Source organism: Diorhabda sublineata, chromosome 7 (assembly GCF_026230105.1).
Source record: "Diorhabda sublineata isolate icDioSubl1.1 chromosome 7, icDioSubl1.1, whole genome shotgun sequence".
Classification (NCBI taxonomy): domain Eukaryota; kingdom Metazoa; phylum Arthropoda; class Insecta; order Coleoptera; family Chrysomelidae; genus Diorhabda; species Diorhabda sublineata.
The window spans coordinates 29938089-29955391 of NC_079480.1; the positions used below are offsets into that span (position 1 = coordinate 29938089).

Sequence of the window (17303 nt, forward strand, 5' to 3'; positions counted from 1 at the left end):
TTTCCACATGGACAGATTAATGATATCACTCGATCCTAATTCATGTTAATAGTCAAAATTCAACTTGCTCAACTTTTCAACTTCAACAAACCAAATGTGATATATCATATTTTATTACCTGAAACTCCAGGTTGGCTGATTCTATAGGTCTAGCAACCACCAATCGGACGTGGACACCACACTGTCTTAACACGGCAGCAACTTGTTCGGATCCTAGCCCTCTCAAGTTCACTTCACCGATTTGTAAAATATGGTCTCCACTTTGAAGTCTACCGTCCTGCAATATAAAGATGAATGGAACAGTTTAATAACGTAGTTAGAAAGTTTTCAAACTATTTTATATTACTTATAAAATGATATTTTGCAAATTTAGCATTGGAGTTCTCAATAATTTGTTATCAGCAAATGTTCAAAGTAAGTAATAAACAAAGCGGACCTTAAAAACCAAAATCATAAACACCTATCGTTACCACGTTCGGTCTTACCAATTCACAAATTATTTCAGCAAATATGTAATAAGAATAAATTGGAATAAATGATGAAGGACTTAACATATCATGAAAATATCATGTATGCATGATGCATTTCATGTATGTATTACAACTAATGCAAATATTGTAACCGGCCTTTTGTCCATCTATACACAACTTGGAGCTTATGGTACTGTCCCATGCGGGTTAAAAAAATCAGTGGTGTTAGTTCAAAATGGAGATATTGTGACCTAGTGACCAATTGAGGTGTAAATACTGGAATTTTTAGCCCACGATTAAGTTATACCTTAAGTTACCCGTGGTATAAAATATGCCGACAAGAGAACTATAGTTATTCCAGGAATAAACGGCTGGTCGTTCTGCTACTACGCTTTTTAGTTCCACTTAGCGCTAATCTTTTAAAGGAAAAGTGAAGTATTCCTTAACATTTTTTCGAAGTGTATGGTTATATTTGCGAAAGCTCCTATGGATGGAAAAAGCGATAAAAAAGTTACAATAGTTTCTCAAAGCTTGAAATACACATATTCGTGGATCTGGTTGAACTTCATGTATATTATTGATACTTATAAATTCAAGTTGCATGGAATTTTGAGAACTCAAATAATTTCTAGAATGCAAGTAAACGGATTTCGTAACCAATGATACAAAAGCAGCTGAGTGGAATAAGGTTACAATCAAACTTAATGTTATTTCGTGCACAGGTAGAAAAAATGTTACGGAATAATTGGGATTCTCCCGCAAATCAAAAAAAAAAATTACACACAGAACCTAAAATGGAAAGTTATGAAACTGGTTGTGTCCCATATACAGATATTAATTTAACAGTTTTATAAGTAGGGTGTTGGTTTTAATTGGGATTGCAGCTGAGAGATCTGAATCTGATTTTGAGAGTAATGCTAGTAAGCGTGTTTATTTATTTTTTCATTCTTAAATTTATTTATCATGGAGAGCTGCTTACTATGTATTTGTTTCGATAGCTATTGAAACGCTGGGGGAAAAACAGCTGCAGTTACTTTTCAAAATGAAGGTGTTGGCCAATTGGCCTATAGACCTTTAGTGAAGACAAGTCAGCCATAACAAATGTATTTCACCTGGTGGATCTCCATCCTTTCCCTCAATAGAAATATTATGTAAAACTGCTGTTGCAACAATAATGTGACCATAACCACTGTCACTGAAAATAACAGAATTTGAGAAATCGATATTTTCAAATCTGCTTTGTATCTTACTTTATATCTATCTGGAATTTCCATGAGAAATATCCAATTCTATTGCGATGTGTGCAGCCATTTTTAAAAATAACGGTTTTGTTTTAAAAACTCTGCGGGATCGTTTACTTTCGAAGTTATAGGTAGGTAACAGATCGAAAGCATCGAAGCTGTCACTCACGGTAGACTAATATTAAGCAAGAGTAACTTTATAGTATATATTATATTCGCTGAATTTCAAAAGTTTTTAATCTATTTTCATGAATGAGGGAGTGATAAAATTATTGAACATTTTTATTCCATAGGCGTATAACTTTTATTAAATGGTGTAATGATGGTTAGATTATTAGATGGTTTATAAGGTGTAACTTTTTCAAGTTACACCTCGATATTTTTGTGTGAAATAACATTTGTATAAATATAATGGATATATTGCATATACACTTATATTTTCACCCATTGAACCTGCTTATAACTTTAATCAGCGGAAGGTAGAAAGTGCAATTTTTCATAAAATGCTTTATTTTTCAAAAAAAAAGTATATTAATATCATTGTCTCATACTGGTTATATGGGTTCAAACTTTGACTTCTAAACAACGCTTCATTCATAGATGATAGCTTTCATATGAAAACTCACCACTCTTGGGGGATTTTAATGAACTAGTTGGATGAAGTGGACTGTCGTGTTTGTCGTTCACTACAGCACCCAAGTAGATGTGTTGTTTTCTACGACGAGGTTGCGGAATGAAGGACCAGTCGTAATTTTAAGAAACGTTTAATAAAAACACTTAAATACGACAATATTACACGTAAATCGATGTACAAAATAAGCAACAAGATAAATCAACAAAAATGTCCACAGTGATATATAGTTGGTTACAAAAGATAGCGAAGTTTATATATATATTTTTCCGGTTATTCTTGAACGAAGTAACAGAAAATTGCACGTTTTATGTTGCGTCGTAACGCGAGAAATATTTTGATTATTCAGGTAAATCGTAATTTTGCCCGTTTGTAAGGTTAAGATTTTTTATGAGTTGATAAGTGAGAGAGAATCGTTAAGTTGATTTAGATATAGTTCGTTAGTTTTAACGCGCACTGTATGTTTAGTTTCTGTTTACTGTGGATTCTTTTTTCTCACTGTTCTGTACTGTGTTACTTTCTGCTCTCTTACTGTCTCGTGCATGAATGTTAAATTTTATTTATATGGGCTAAAATGGGGGTTAAAAGTATCCCGATATCGTGGTAATATTTTGTGTTAATTGCCGTGAAGCAATAAAAAGAATCTATATTTTTCAAACAGATTTTTTGAAATTTCTCTTTTGTTTGTATAAGAGTTAACCAGATGGACTTGGAATAGTTTGTAAAAGTATAATGAAGGTTTTCAAAAGTTTTCAATAGTAATTGTTTTTGTGTTTATTTGAGAGAAAGTTATTAGTGACACTTTAGAAATTTAACGATTGGTCTCTTGCGGAGAGAGAGAGTTATTTATTAGGGGTTTAAAGGTACAAAGGACATTCGAAATTTGTCATTGTCTGAAAATTCATAAAATTGTGAAAGTCTTAACGATTATGGTATTTACAGTATGTTGAATCGCAACAACCACTATAAGTAGAGATAGTTCTTGCAAATCAGAACTGAAATTTAGAAAAAGAACTAATGTTGACTTAATATTCTCTTCTGCTTTAATCGTATAATTAAGTGTCTTTTCCCAACTTTCAGACATTATTTACGGATTCAAAAACAATTGTTCAACATAAATTATTTTTACATTAAATTTTTTCCTTTATCTATGCCCATACTACGAGTATTTCAATCGAGTTCGCAATGCTTTGGTGGTGATCTAACCGCCGTCCTATTACGATTTTCTGCAATTTTATCAATTCCATATTTTTTTAATTTCTCTTTATACAAGGAACATAAAGGATACAGTCCTCCTTTCACGGAACCCGAACGGAACTTGATATTCTTTGAATTTAGCCAATTCTGTAAATATTTTTTCAACAACTTGGATGAGGTCAATTTTTCTAAAAGTTTTGTGTGGTAAAATGTATAATCCAATACTATTACATAGTTTTTAGGAGAAGGGTCTATCATTTGTTCGAAATATTTTTTAGACATCAGCATTCATATATTCATGTTAGTCACCGGTACGAGTAGATTGATTTATTGATAATGGATTTATACCAGTATATAAATTATTTAAAGAAGCCTGTCTACAACAGTTTCATCTTGCAAAAATTTATTTGTTTCATCTCAATAAAATATATTTCTTCTTTGGTTTCTCAATTCTTTTATAGTGCTTTTTTTTTCTAGTATGCTAGTTTCCATAGTATGCTTCGATTCAGTACAAGGTGATCCTTTTCATCTCGTGGCAATAACTTCATCTACTGTCGTAAATTCTTTTCTAAGGAAGAGCACATGTACTTACCTTCAAAATTTCTTTTCGAATGATTTTGTATTTGAAATTTTGACTTTCCTTTACGTGCTGTTTGAAATTCGCCACATTTCTTTACTTGATAACTCTGTAAATCATAAATTTCTCAACACCCAGTGTTCTACTACTAATTCCCCTTTGTTAGCAACAGTTTTAAATAAATATGTTTAAATAATTTGAAACACTTTTTTTATGTTGTTTCTCCAGTGTTAAAGGAACGATTTTTCGACGTTTACGCGGCCCTTCTAAATTTTCCATAATCACACTAGAATTCACAAGAGACTGGATACAAAATTAAACTGTTAAGTTTTAGTCTGAAATTTGTCGGAAAGAGACTCTTGGAATGAAAATGAAACAAAATTTCTAACTTTTATTTCTATATAGGTACCCACATTTTTCTATTGTTGCTTGTACAAAGTTTTGATTAGAAATCTCTGGTTCATGAAAATATAATATAAGTTATCTTCTATTCTATAGCTTATATACTTGGTTTGTAGAACCGACCCTTAGTCATATAGAATGCGTTAGAAAGTAACTCAACAAAAAATATTGAAATCATGAATTCAAAATCAATAAGTCAATGGGGTAGCTCTATTTGGATGAATCCAACCGATGGAAAGAAATTCTTGTTCGATAAGTTGGAGGAAGAACAAGAGAAGATAGACATCCAATTCAGAATATGACAAAAGTTTGTATAAATCAAGAAGACATTAGGACACGATATTAATCCTTAATGAAACTACGCAATGCATATATTTTTGCTTTTACTAATACAGGCTTCAACGTTAATGAATAAAGCATTGAAAAATATTTAAGGAAAATAGCATAGATAAACAATATAATTCTTTCAGATCATATTAGTTTTTTAAATTTAATGAAACTAAAAAGAAACTAGAAATACAGCTGGACAAAGTTATTCTTTTTTTAATGTTTTGCACTCTTTTGAAGAATTTTACCGAGAAATACATTACATTTTCAGTACTAATACGTTATTATAGGAGTTTTATCAAAGACTTCACTCAATTAACGAAGCCACTCACTTAATATTTGAAAACGGGCACCCAATTTGAATATGCATCGGAATTCAGTAATTCATTCGATAAAGTAGACCAAGAAGAAAATACGACAGCAACTTCTGTGAATACATCAGCGGTGCCACGAATTTAACATTTCTAGAATACGACAGATAAAAAAAATATATTTTAGTATCTAATTCATCTAATTGCTAATAAAATTGTTCAAAATTTTTAATTTGAGGTTGCTCTTTAACCGGAAATATTTCAATTTGGTGAAAAAAATTCATTTTCGAATCAAAATAATCACGCAGGGAAAGTTAATTCCTACATATCGAGAGTCAAATAGAGACAATTACATAATTTAATTGTATAATAAAGTGATGACAGTGACAATTTTTTAGCGTTATCAGCAAACATATGTAGAAACATCCTGTTAACAAATATCTACTATTTCTTTTATATTTAATTGTATTCAGAATTTCCAGTTTTGTCAAAAAACCTGAGAATATTTTTAATGTTATCAGCAGACATATGTAGACATCCTGTTAATATAATAACTATCATTTTGTTATACTTTACTGTATTCAGCATTTTCCCATTTATTTAATGTTTGTTAATTCATTTATTCAGTTAGTCTTCATTCTATTGCCTATTGTTGTAGTCATCGAGTAAATAAAGTTTTTTTTAAAAAAGTAAATCTTTACTTTTGAAATATAACTCGAGTCTAAACGGTGTTTTGACTAGAAGAATCCATAAAATAAATATAATAATTTATTCCGAATTCAATGGCAATATTTGTAGTTTTCTGAATATTATTATAAAAATTTTAATTATATTTCTTTCCTCGAGATTTTTAAAAATATTGAAGAAGAATTCATTATATTAAAAATATTTTTAGCGTATTTTTCTTTAAAAAATGCGCCATTAGTAGCGTTTTGTGCATCCGTCTGTCTGTAGCAGCGACAGGAAGCATGTAGCGAACTCAAGTTGTTTTGCACTTAATTCTTGTATATATTAGTGAAAAATTTATAAAAATAACCAAAATGTGACATTTCCCATAAAAACTTTTTAACATAACAATTTTTTTCTTATCTCTAGTATTTTATTTTTCATAGAAACTTTCATTTATGAATTAAGATTTTTGTTGATGTTTACTAATAGCTAACAGTAAAAAATGCGCTAAAGTCTCTTGTGTAGAGAGTGTGACGACATTTTTAATTGTTTTTCTATTTAAACATTCTTATATATCACGGTAAACTTTGTTATACTCTACTACCTAGTTAAGGCTACCACATCAGTCAATTTAAAGTTTGTTTTAAAACTTTTTCAATACATGATCTAATGTATAACTTACAAGAGTATATCCTGGCGAACCTAGACTAGTTTATTGCTGTATTTTGTATCATTACGTTGTGGTATGATGCGTTATAAAGGGTTTATACTGATTTATCTCACAAATTTTTTGAAAGCTTCCTTCCCGTTCACTGCATCAACTTGTACTTGTTGTCTATCTTTCCGCAATATCCAAGGCACTAAAATTGTCATTGTCGACATAATTGGTCTTGACTTCAGTCAGTTTGAAATTTTTATTACATTTCAAGGAAACATGAGGTTGGATATTATGTAAAAAGTCAAAAACTTTCCCACAACGCGAAATATTCAGATTATTATGTGAAGCACACTTATAAAACGATGGGAATTCTACAATTTAATCATTTTTAATATTGAAGTTTAACAGAGATTCATTTATTATAGGTTGTTCAAATTATCGAAATTCCTGGTGCCAGTAGACCTGACGAATTGGTAAAAATCAGTGAAGATATTAAAGATAAAGAACCTCTTCTAATAGATACCATTCCTAATTCCAAAACACGAAGAATTATAATTTTCCCTGTTATAAAAAATATACAAGAATTTTTTCACCTAATATACGTTGCCTTGAGAAGTAGGGAGTTTCACATTAACAAAGGGCTAGATACTGAATCAAATTATAGACCTTATACTCATCAAGAGTGTGGAATCATGATTATTGACTGTACAAAGTACACTTTGAATGTTGAATTACTATGTAAATTAATATTTCTTCAATAGTTGTAGTGAAGTTTGTGATTTGAATAATTTCATTTCAAAATTAGGTGTGCTGTCAATAGCAATTAGTAATTAACTACAAAAAATACAAACACATTTGAATTTACATTTGTAAACAGACAAATTTAAAAATTTTGAAATTACTAGATCAATTTGTACTTGTTATAGGAGAAACCGAGTACAAAAGTAGCATTTTGTACTTTTACCTTGGTTTCTAGTGTGATTATTCTATAAAAATGATTATAAATATTTAAACATTCCATTTATGGTATTTACAACGCAACCTTAATCATAGAAAAAAAATCGGTATTTGCTATTTCCGAAACCACAGGACAAAACATGTCGTGGGTCGAAAGAAACAGGCCAAAAGGTTTCGTAAATAAAACAATTAATTCAGCAAATTATTTATTCGGACTCACAACTGAAACAAATATAATTTGATTCATCATGTCCACACTCGGCATGTGACCCTAATTCACATGAAAGGCGTTGAATCCACTGTTCATTTGGCTGGCTATTACCAAAAGTATCTAAACAAACGAGACAGAAGCAATCTTCGTCGTCTGATTTGTTTACCTTATCTTCAGCTGCCTTCTCAGTTTTTCTTTTACTTTTTTCCTTCCCTTTCGTAGAAATAAACTTTCCATTTCAAGTTTCAGTTGATAAAACCGTTCTCTTAGCTTTATTTCTTTCTTTGTATTCATCCACAATTGCGTTTTTAATCAGGCGTGCCCATCAACATTGCTGTCTTACGTTTTTTACGTCCTCTACTTGGAACAGACGGGCCGCTTGTGGTCCTGGTGTAGGCGAATGGGATCCTTGATTAGATGACAATATATTTGACAAATCATTGTAGGCTCGATAATTTGGTCACTCGATGCTGAAAGATTATCAACTGGAGTATCCGGATCAACTTGGATGGTGGACGTTGCATCAAAACTAGTCAACACGTCATTAAATGGAATTTCACTGTTTATTTGTAAAGACCGATCAGGAACAGACGATGGTGTATAAGCAACAGCAGTAAATATATTCTTATCAAATAGACTTATATCGATAGAGATAAATCCGGCAATTGCATTTCGATCGGTGACTAAAGGAGAAAATGCTTTTCTAACAATGCCAGGAATGTTATGGATAGTCATTATTTGACTAGGATGATTTTGCATCCAGTTGTCTGTTGTTTAATTCTATTTCGAGCTAAAGTCTTACTAGGTTTTTGAACAGTTGTCTACCCTGTCTCATCCATATTCCAGGTCGAAATTTATACCTGATCATTACTACAGCAAGATTATCAAAAATCTTACTCACATTATGTTCGTTGAAGCTCGAGGCTCGCGACATGCTTGTTACTTGAGGTGTGTTCCAATAAAAGCTCGAGTGTTGTTTCAAAAAACCCGTCAACCATTCCTCCTTAAACTCCAGAGCACTCGATCAAAATGTCCTCTAGACATTTTTCCCCAACATTATTAAAAATTCTATTGGCGCAAGGATAACCCACTTCGGCGCTAGTCTTTGGTGCTTCAATTTTTTTATATATCTGTATGTGTGATAATTCTGATGCGTTGTTGCAGCATCCTGGCAAAATAAATACACACATAATAATGTTCAGAAAAAAAAGGTAACAAATCAATACGGGGGCAAAAGTAACATGTTACTTTTGTACCCGACACATTTATGTTATGTATGCGCGGCGATTGAATGCAAGCGAAGGAGGCACCACCACAACGCTAACGTGATTCGGTTGTGGCTGTTGGAGGTACCTACAGAGCATTTGTTACTTTCGATCCGCCATTACTTTCGTACCAAGACTACCCTAATAATTGGAGAATAACCTCAATGTATCAAGTGATTGTAGATAAAACAACGCATTTCAAGCAAAAAGTGATATTTCTGATTTTTAGTAATGCTCTTTCGCTTTTATTACATAAATAACTATTATGAAATCTTATAGATGTTTTTAGGAAAGTGTTCCAGTGAAGTCGCAATAATAACTGTAATGTATTCAAAATAGAAACTAGAGCGGAGAACACAACCACTAAACGGCTCCTAAGAACAACATAAATGCGGACTCTGAAATCAATAACAGGACATACGTTACTCGATCGGAAGAAAAATGAAGAAATAAGGGACATGTGCGATATTCAGGATGTAGTAAGATGGGCAAGGAGCCGCAGAAGAGGATGGAGAGACCATGTTGACAGAATGCCAAATGAACGGTTAGCAAAAATTGCAAAGGAAAAGAAACCAGACACAACTCGACCTCCTGGACGACCACCTATAAGGTGGTATGAAAGCTGGTCCTCAGCATCCTAACTACTCCTGGCAAACCCTTGATAAAAATACAGGACCTAGTCCTAACGTAATAATAATAAGAAGAAGAAAGTATTCAAAATATTTAAAATTAGATTTGTCACCTGAAACGATAAGTCGTCAAGATTTAATCAGCGAAATGTATAATATTTTCCAGATTTAAAGGACAAGAGAAATATATTGAAAATAAAGAAGCAGCTATAAACGCAGCCAAATCGAATTGACACGAATAATTGTTATAACATTAACAACCGATTAGAAGAAGGTACTTGAAAAAATTACCTTCCCCTTCTATGTAAACATTTGCTCAATTTATCTTTGGCGAGCTCTATATTACTCGGAAAAGTCGTCGAAAGAGTCTCTTGAGGTTTTATCTCTCAATTACTTTTATAATCCGTCACAGTCGCAATAATTGAACTAACCCGGATGATTGAAAATTCATTTCAAATTTTAACTTTTAAACATTATTTCAGAATATGCATTTCCTCCTGTAAAACTAAGTCATTTAATTGGATGGCATTTACTTTGAAAAACGATTGTGAATAATGAAATACATACTTAAGAAAGAAAATTGTTTGTGTTTCACCAGATAAGTTATAATGATGGGGAGTTCTATTAAGTTTTGAGATCTTATAATAAATATAATCAATTTTTGTTAATTTACAGAATTTATATAGAGTTCATTATGGTAGTTGACTCACGGCCAGTAACATCAAGTTGAGAGTGAGTAATCACCAAAGACAAACACTGAAAATTGTATTAGAATGGGGGATATTGCTCACCCATTACATTTGATTTGAAGCTGTATTTCAATCCATTAATTTTCTGAAATTATTCATAATAATGTTTGAAATATAATCTCCAGTGAAATCATAATTTAAATGGAAAAAGAATATATTCAATCCCAATTTAAAAAGAAGACCCGACCCTTAGTATTCATTTGATTAAAATTTCAAAATTGTTAAATATTCGAACTGTGCCACTGATGTGTTGAAATAAACTATTATTCTTTTAAAATCGCACTGTTGAATATTCCACTTGATTCGCATCTGAATATTGAAGGTAGGAAATAATTATGAAACCAAATAACGCTGACGAATAAATTAACGATTTGTCAAAAAAGGATATTGTTAATTCAATATTTTGGTTATAACAAAAAAGCATAGATACTATTCAAAATTAACAAATAATATCAACAAAAAAGCGAAAACACAATAAGCAAATATTAATGAGTAAGCGAATATATAGGGCAAAATGAGTATGAAAAATGAGCCACGAAATAGTTTTGAGTTTAAATGTACAAACTTAGTTAGAATTAGCGATTCATTTCGCGAAATTAGCTGCTACAAGAATGATGCTACGTTTTAGGTATTTGGGTCATAAATTCTGCCTTTCCTCCTCTGATCTTTCACTAGTTATCTCCCTCTAATGATAAGCCCGTTCATCTTGATTCCTACCATGATGTTTCGAAATGTTGTGATGAAGATAATATATTCTCCATGAATGACCTCGGCATTAATTATATTACTTTATTTATTTTTGGTTCACAGTTGCATAGATACTTCGCTTTTTGTAAAATGTGTATCTGTCTCATTGTCGTCTTTTCAGAATGGGTGTTTGATCTGTTTTATTGATACGGCGTTCCATCTTTTCAGTTCATCTCCATACACAGACAAAAGCAGTTGATAATCAAAATAAGGAAAAAGTGTATTTAATGACGATATGAATATGAGAAACCTCAAGAAGATGAATGCAGTAATAGCAGCATAATTGAAAAAAACTTTATAAATAAAACTAGAGGAAAGAAAATGGAGAGGTTAAAGAATATGCATTTTAAGAGGGAAAGAGGAACGCAGAGAATATACTGATCTATACAAATCTATGAAGTTCCTAGTCAGACAAGCACATAACAATAATTGATTAGAATTACAAACACAGACGTGTTAAGCAATGAGAGCCCCTATTAAAGAGGCCACTGACGGAATGGAAATTCCTCAGTCTTATTGGATTAACTTTTGCCTGGTCAATACTTAAGATGCATACGTATGGTAGAAAATCAACTGTGAACTACGATAGATGTTCATTTCAATTCCAATTCATGGGCTTTTAGCAGAAAACAAGCTTTTATCTCTAAAATGAATATGTTCGCCCAATTTTGCTTGAAACAAAATATTAAGTACTCGTATATAAAACTTTTTTATGTCAGCCTCCACTGAAATTTGAACAAATAGAAAATTGAATCATCGTATTTAGAGAATGAATATAGTTTAGCAACGGTAGACATTTCAAATTAGCTCGGAATGTGTGTATTGTATTCACGCCATATTTTTCTTTCATATTAATGCATTCATAAGTTTTCTCGAGCTATTTTCATAGATAATAATTTTCCTACATCGTTATTTTATAGATCAAGAAACATAATTATGTCATGTATATCAATCAGTCAACTATATGCACTCAATATTCAAACTTCGAGTTAAAATTTGAATTTAAATTGGTGAAACCTATGTTTACTTATTACTCAGTGGACAAGCAGAATCAACCGGTAGAAAGTTATATTGCTTCTATATTCTCGTAAAATTGTGACTTCGAAAAGAGACCAAAACTGAAATCCTTCCTCGTTTCAATGGAATTGAAAATTGCGTGTGCAAAACGAGAGCGAAGTTTACCATTTGGGGTCTATTTGTGAGGATGATACCTATATTTCTCAAATAAGTTTCTTATTAGTATATTGTTTGTATGAGGATGGTCCCAGCTGGACATATGTAGGCTTTTTGAACGTTTATTTCGAAAAGCTGTTAGCACATGAAAATTGTGTAGCTTACTTTAAATCAATGATAAGTCAATATGATTTTCAGAAATCTTAACTACTTGTCAGTATTACTTTGCTATCCCAGGACATAATGCAAACGTTGAAAGAGCTTTCTTCTTGATAGGTCAGCAATGGACGAAAGAACGCAACAGATTATATGTTGACACAGTTGCCAAAATGTTGGTTGTAGAATTTAATTTGAAAAATTTGGCATTTGAGGATTTTTACAAATTCATTTTGAAAGAAATCGATCTCTTAAAGCAGGTTTCGGTAAATCAAAAATATGAATAATTATTATAAGTTTTTTTGTTCTATTGTTAAACTTAAAGGGAAGACGTTTTTCCAGTTAAAAATGTCGTACCTACTAATACTGGGACAAAATCCTCAATAATGTAGGGTGTCCGGCCTTTTTACTCAAATATCTGGCCAAAATGAGGCGTCTGTCCAGCCATTAGGTCTAGATTTAGAGGTACTTGAAAAATACCACTTTATTAGAAAGTACACAATCTGTACAGCATATGTATCAAGATTTTGGTAAAAAAGTGGTAATGATCATGTGATACAATACTTTTATTTGAAAGGCATCAGCTCAACCAATAAAAAAAACGACGGGTTGCACTCCGGGAGTGCCGGCAGAAGTGGAAACTTGAATATTAACATTGTGCATTTTTGATATTTTGGAATGGTTAGGGAATATTTTTGCTTTAATTATCAGTATAAAAGTCTTTCAGAAAAATCAACTTCCATCCATAAATTCAACAACCTTCTCACCATCATTATTACCAGAATGTTATGAAACTTCTTTAATTTTGAGATCCATGTGTTCAAATAAAAGCCCCGATTGAAGCTTGTGCATGTTATGAGCTCCAAAAAAAAACATCGAAAAGAATGTAAATAGTGGATACAGCCTAAAGCAGAAGTCAATTATATAAGAAGCGGAATAGACGTCCAATAAATCACTTCAGAGTAAACACACTAGAGACAACTACTAATAGCGAGATTAATTTTCCTGGAATAACATTTTCAGCGTCTGATAGATCCAATAACTACTTTTTATATTAGCACATCGTAATCCATATATAACCCTCAAAAAAAGCAATCCTGGGAATAAATAATAGAGGAGACAATTGGAAGATAGTAGAAAGAAAAATACAATTTTCACATGTGAAGATGTCAAAATCCACTAATAGGAGGGATAATGTAGCTAATGTTCCAATTATAAAACAGAATTGGTGCGAAAATCGGATTTGACTGGTATTAACAACAATGGTTTTGAAAAATAATTAGCTCATTTGAGAATGATTTATATTTCAGAAGTTTCTTCTAGATTTCGAGGCGACAATCATTATATTTTATTATACCTATAACAGAGACAATATAAAATAATGGTTAATTTACGAATGAATTAGGAGTAACTTAACTTGTAGAATCCATAAAATTAAATACACTGGTCTGCATAAAAATTGGACATGAAACCCAAAATGATGAATATGTCTCTTATGTGGAGGAAGTGCTGTTAATGTACAAAGCCATGGGATGTGACTTCCTTCACTCGCACCTGGACTTTTTAACTGAAAATGTAGGAGCAGTATCCTATGAACACAGGGAATGTTTCCATCAAAACATCGCTGAGATAGAGAAAGGATTTTCAGGGAAGAAAAATGCAAGCATATTGGCGTAGTACGGTTGGTTTTTGGGATGAGACAGCTGTACTTCAGGATATAAATGGAAAGCAAACACCAAATACTGGTACATATCTTTATTATTTATAATTGTTTTCAGCTAAAATAGTTCTTTTTACCCCTGCAAATTAAATCAATGTTCATAACTTTATCATTATTATCGAAAAGTGGTAAAAATAGAAGTGCAGGGCTCCACCGAAAATAATTGATGATGAAAGGAAACGGTAGCTATATTTAGATTCATTTTACATAAGAATCACCAAGAATAGTGCGGAGCTTGATTAAATTTTTTTGCAGTCCTGTGTTATTTGTTTTCTTAATTTGTTTCTATCAGGATTGCCCTAATACTCAGTACGCAGGGCACAACGGTTTTTTAAGGGTCCAAACCCGTTTCTTTGGCTCTAGCGAAAATTTAACCTCATTTCTCCTGAACTGTCGAAGGTAACTAACTTCAGAAAAAATTGGTTTTACAATAGGCCGCCGGGGAGACCAGAAAGCTTGAGCTTTACTATAAGTGCTGCCTCTATATTTAACGGTGGCAACCACAGTTACACATTTGTTTGGGTAATAGCACCTTGTAGTAAAAATATCGATAAATCAAAATATTAAAATACTCTGCATAAATCGATATTGTTTAGAAATATCAATGCGATATTTAAAGATATATTTTCTTCATTTGCTAATCCCTAAAACTGTTTTGGAGTTCGAACAAATTCAAGCAACTATTGATCAAATCGCAATGGATATCGACAAACAGATTCAGAAACGTGATAATTTCGACCGTGAATTTAATTATGTTATTTCAACAGCGAAAACATTTTGTAAAGAATCCATTAAAAATAAAAACGGGTGTAACGATAGTCGTAGTAATAATTCCGTGAGATCCGACACTGGCGCAAGTTTAAATGTATTCAACAGTAACAAAATTATCAGTATTAATTGCGGGTCACTATGGTAATTAATTCGAGTTTAGGAGCTCATATGACTCAGTAATTCATCAAAATCAATCTATCAGTGATATACAAAAGTTTCATTATCTGCGGGCAAGCTTATCTCGCGGCCATCTTGAAATTATTGCTAGCCAAGAGTTTTCTACGTAACCGCCATGGGATTTCATTTGCAAAAGATGTGATAATAATCGCATTTTAATACAAAACCAAATAAAAGCTTTGTTCAATTTAATAAAAATTAACGAAGAGTCATTTCATTCACATAGGCAATTTACAATTGAAAATTCTCAAAGAACCCATTGAAAATTGGGACACTTTATTAATATATTTAATTTCATTAAAATTAGATGAAATTACTTCGCGTGAATGGGAACAGGAAAAGGCAGCTTATGACAAACCAACTCTCCAAAATTTACAAGATTTTTTGAAAGATCGCGTTAACTTTCTAGAATCGATAGAGAATAGTAAAAACGTCAGAAACTCTCGAAAAGCAAATTAGATGTTTGACCATAATCATTCTTAACTACCCAAAATGTTTGACTTTTTTGTCAAAACGAACACTATATGGTGTAGATTTTAAAAAATTAAGCGTTAATGATCGTAAAAAGAAGTAAAGAATAACAGATTGGGTATAAACTGTTTGCGTCCCTGTCACTTAATAAAACAATGTCGTTCAAGTTCTTGTACAATTTGCAAAGGGCATCACAATAGTTTATTACATATTTCTGGTTCTATGAAGCCTGTAAGAGAAATTGAAAATGCATCAAGTCCCGAAAGCATTGTTTGTTCTTTACGAAACACCTCTTTCAATAATCAAATGCCGTGTTTTTTCCGAACGTTTCCGGTGAATAATTGATGGTGGACTTTGTGTATAAAATATAATTTATTTAAAAAAATAAAGTAAAACAGGAACATTATTTAGAACCACGCTAGTGCACGTCATTATTGACCTCTGTCAACTGTCTTAATAATTTTACTACCCCGTTCCGTATAATCATATCTATAAGAAATCATACCCCAACTTACCGGGTACGCAACATACATCGCAGCCACGTACCACATCAAAATATGCTGTACAAGTATTAAGGTCAACCGTTCGATTATGTAAATAGCCAGCAGTCGTATTTTTTGCCACATCAAGGGGTTATTAAAGAAAGCAGCCATACTACTAAATTACGATTTGTTTTCGATGCTTCTTATGCAACCACTTCAGGTTATTAACTAACATATGGTGGGTGCAACCATAGAACCTGATTTGATTTCTACACTTATGCAATTCAGAGAATACAATTACATGATTGCAAGAGATTAGATTAGGTTAGGAGGTGTAGAGACAATGTATCGAATGTGTTAAATCAATCCTGAACAACGACCTCTTCAGCGTATTTTATGGCGTGAAAATCGTGATGCTCCGATAGAAACTTGCGAATTAACTACCAAGGAGTCACCAATCATTTCCGAAATCATGGGATTCCAATTCATCTGAAGTTTTGGCAGGAATTGAATTGACTGACAAAACCGCTTACATCTATTTCAGCACACGCGAAAGCATAAAAATGTTAGGTTCAATTCGGACTGCTCAAACGGATAGATTAACTTATAATATCAATAATTCCCTTAAGAGAAAGGTTACTAAGTGATCTATTTTGTCTAGAACCTCTCAAATCTTCGGCTCTCTGGGCCTTTTGAGTCTATATTATAATCGCCAAGATAATTATTTAAGAGTTATGGTCCAAAAAACTATCCTGGTATTAAGGTTGGTTTACCAACCCATTTACATAGTCGTTGGCTACAATATCGCAACGAATTAACCTGTTTTAATCTACACACGTAGAAACTTCACTCTCGTCATCTTCTCTCTTCGAAAAATACTCCGATCTATCCAAACTAAAACGTATTATAGCGTACTGTTTAAGTTTTGAGGACAATTGTTTAATGGAAGACGTTGGCATAAATAATTTCTGAAAATCCATCTATCAAAGCAAAGCATCTAAATGCTATATCTCTCTTTCCGTCTGCTTTGCGACTCACGCCATAAATCCGTAAAACACCACCTCAAACGAGTTGCAGGAAACGCATATTCAACCTCTGAACAATTCAGCACATTTATCACACAAACCAAGGCTGTGCTTAATTCCCGCCTAATCTCTCCTTTGTCGTCCGATCCTCCCGACCTTACACCGTGTGCCCGCTCACTTTTTTTTATTGGACGTCCCTTGACTGCTGTTTCTGATCTAGACCAGTTAGAAGTCAAAACAAGATAACTCGATAAGACCTGCTCCAGCGGATTCAACAACTACCACAG

The 17303-nt window shown here is 32.4% G+C and overlaps 1 protein-coding gene across 1 annotated transcript in view; it reads right to left on the reverse strand.

The window, feature by feature from the left end:
• Positions 1–17303, reverse strand: part of LOC130447078 (uncharacterized) — a 450284-nt gene that overhangs the window by 382391 nt on the left and 50590 nt on the right. The window contains exon 4 of the mRNA XM_056783735.1: positions 119–277. Within this exon, the coding sequence (XP_056639713.1) occupies positions 119–277 (159 nt within the window). The remainder of the gene's footprint in view (positions 1–118; positions 278–17303) is intronic.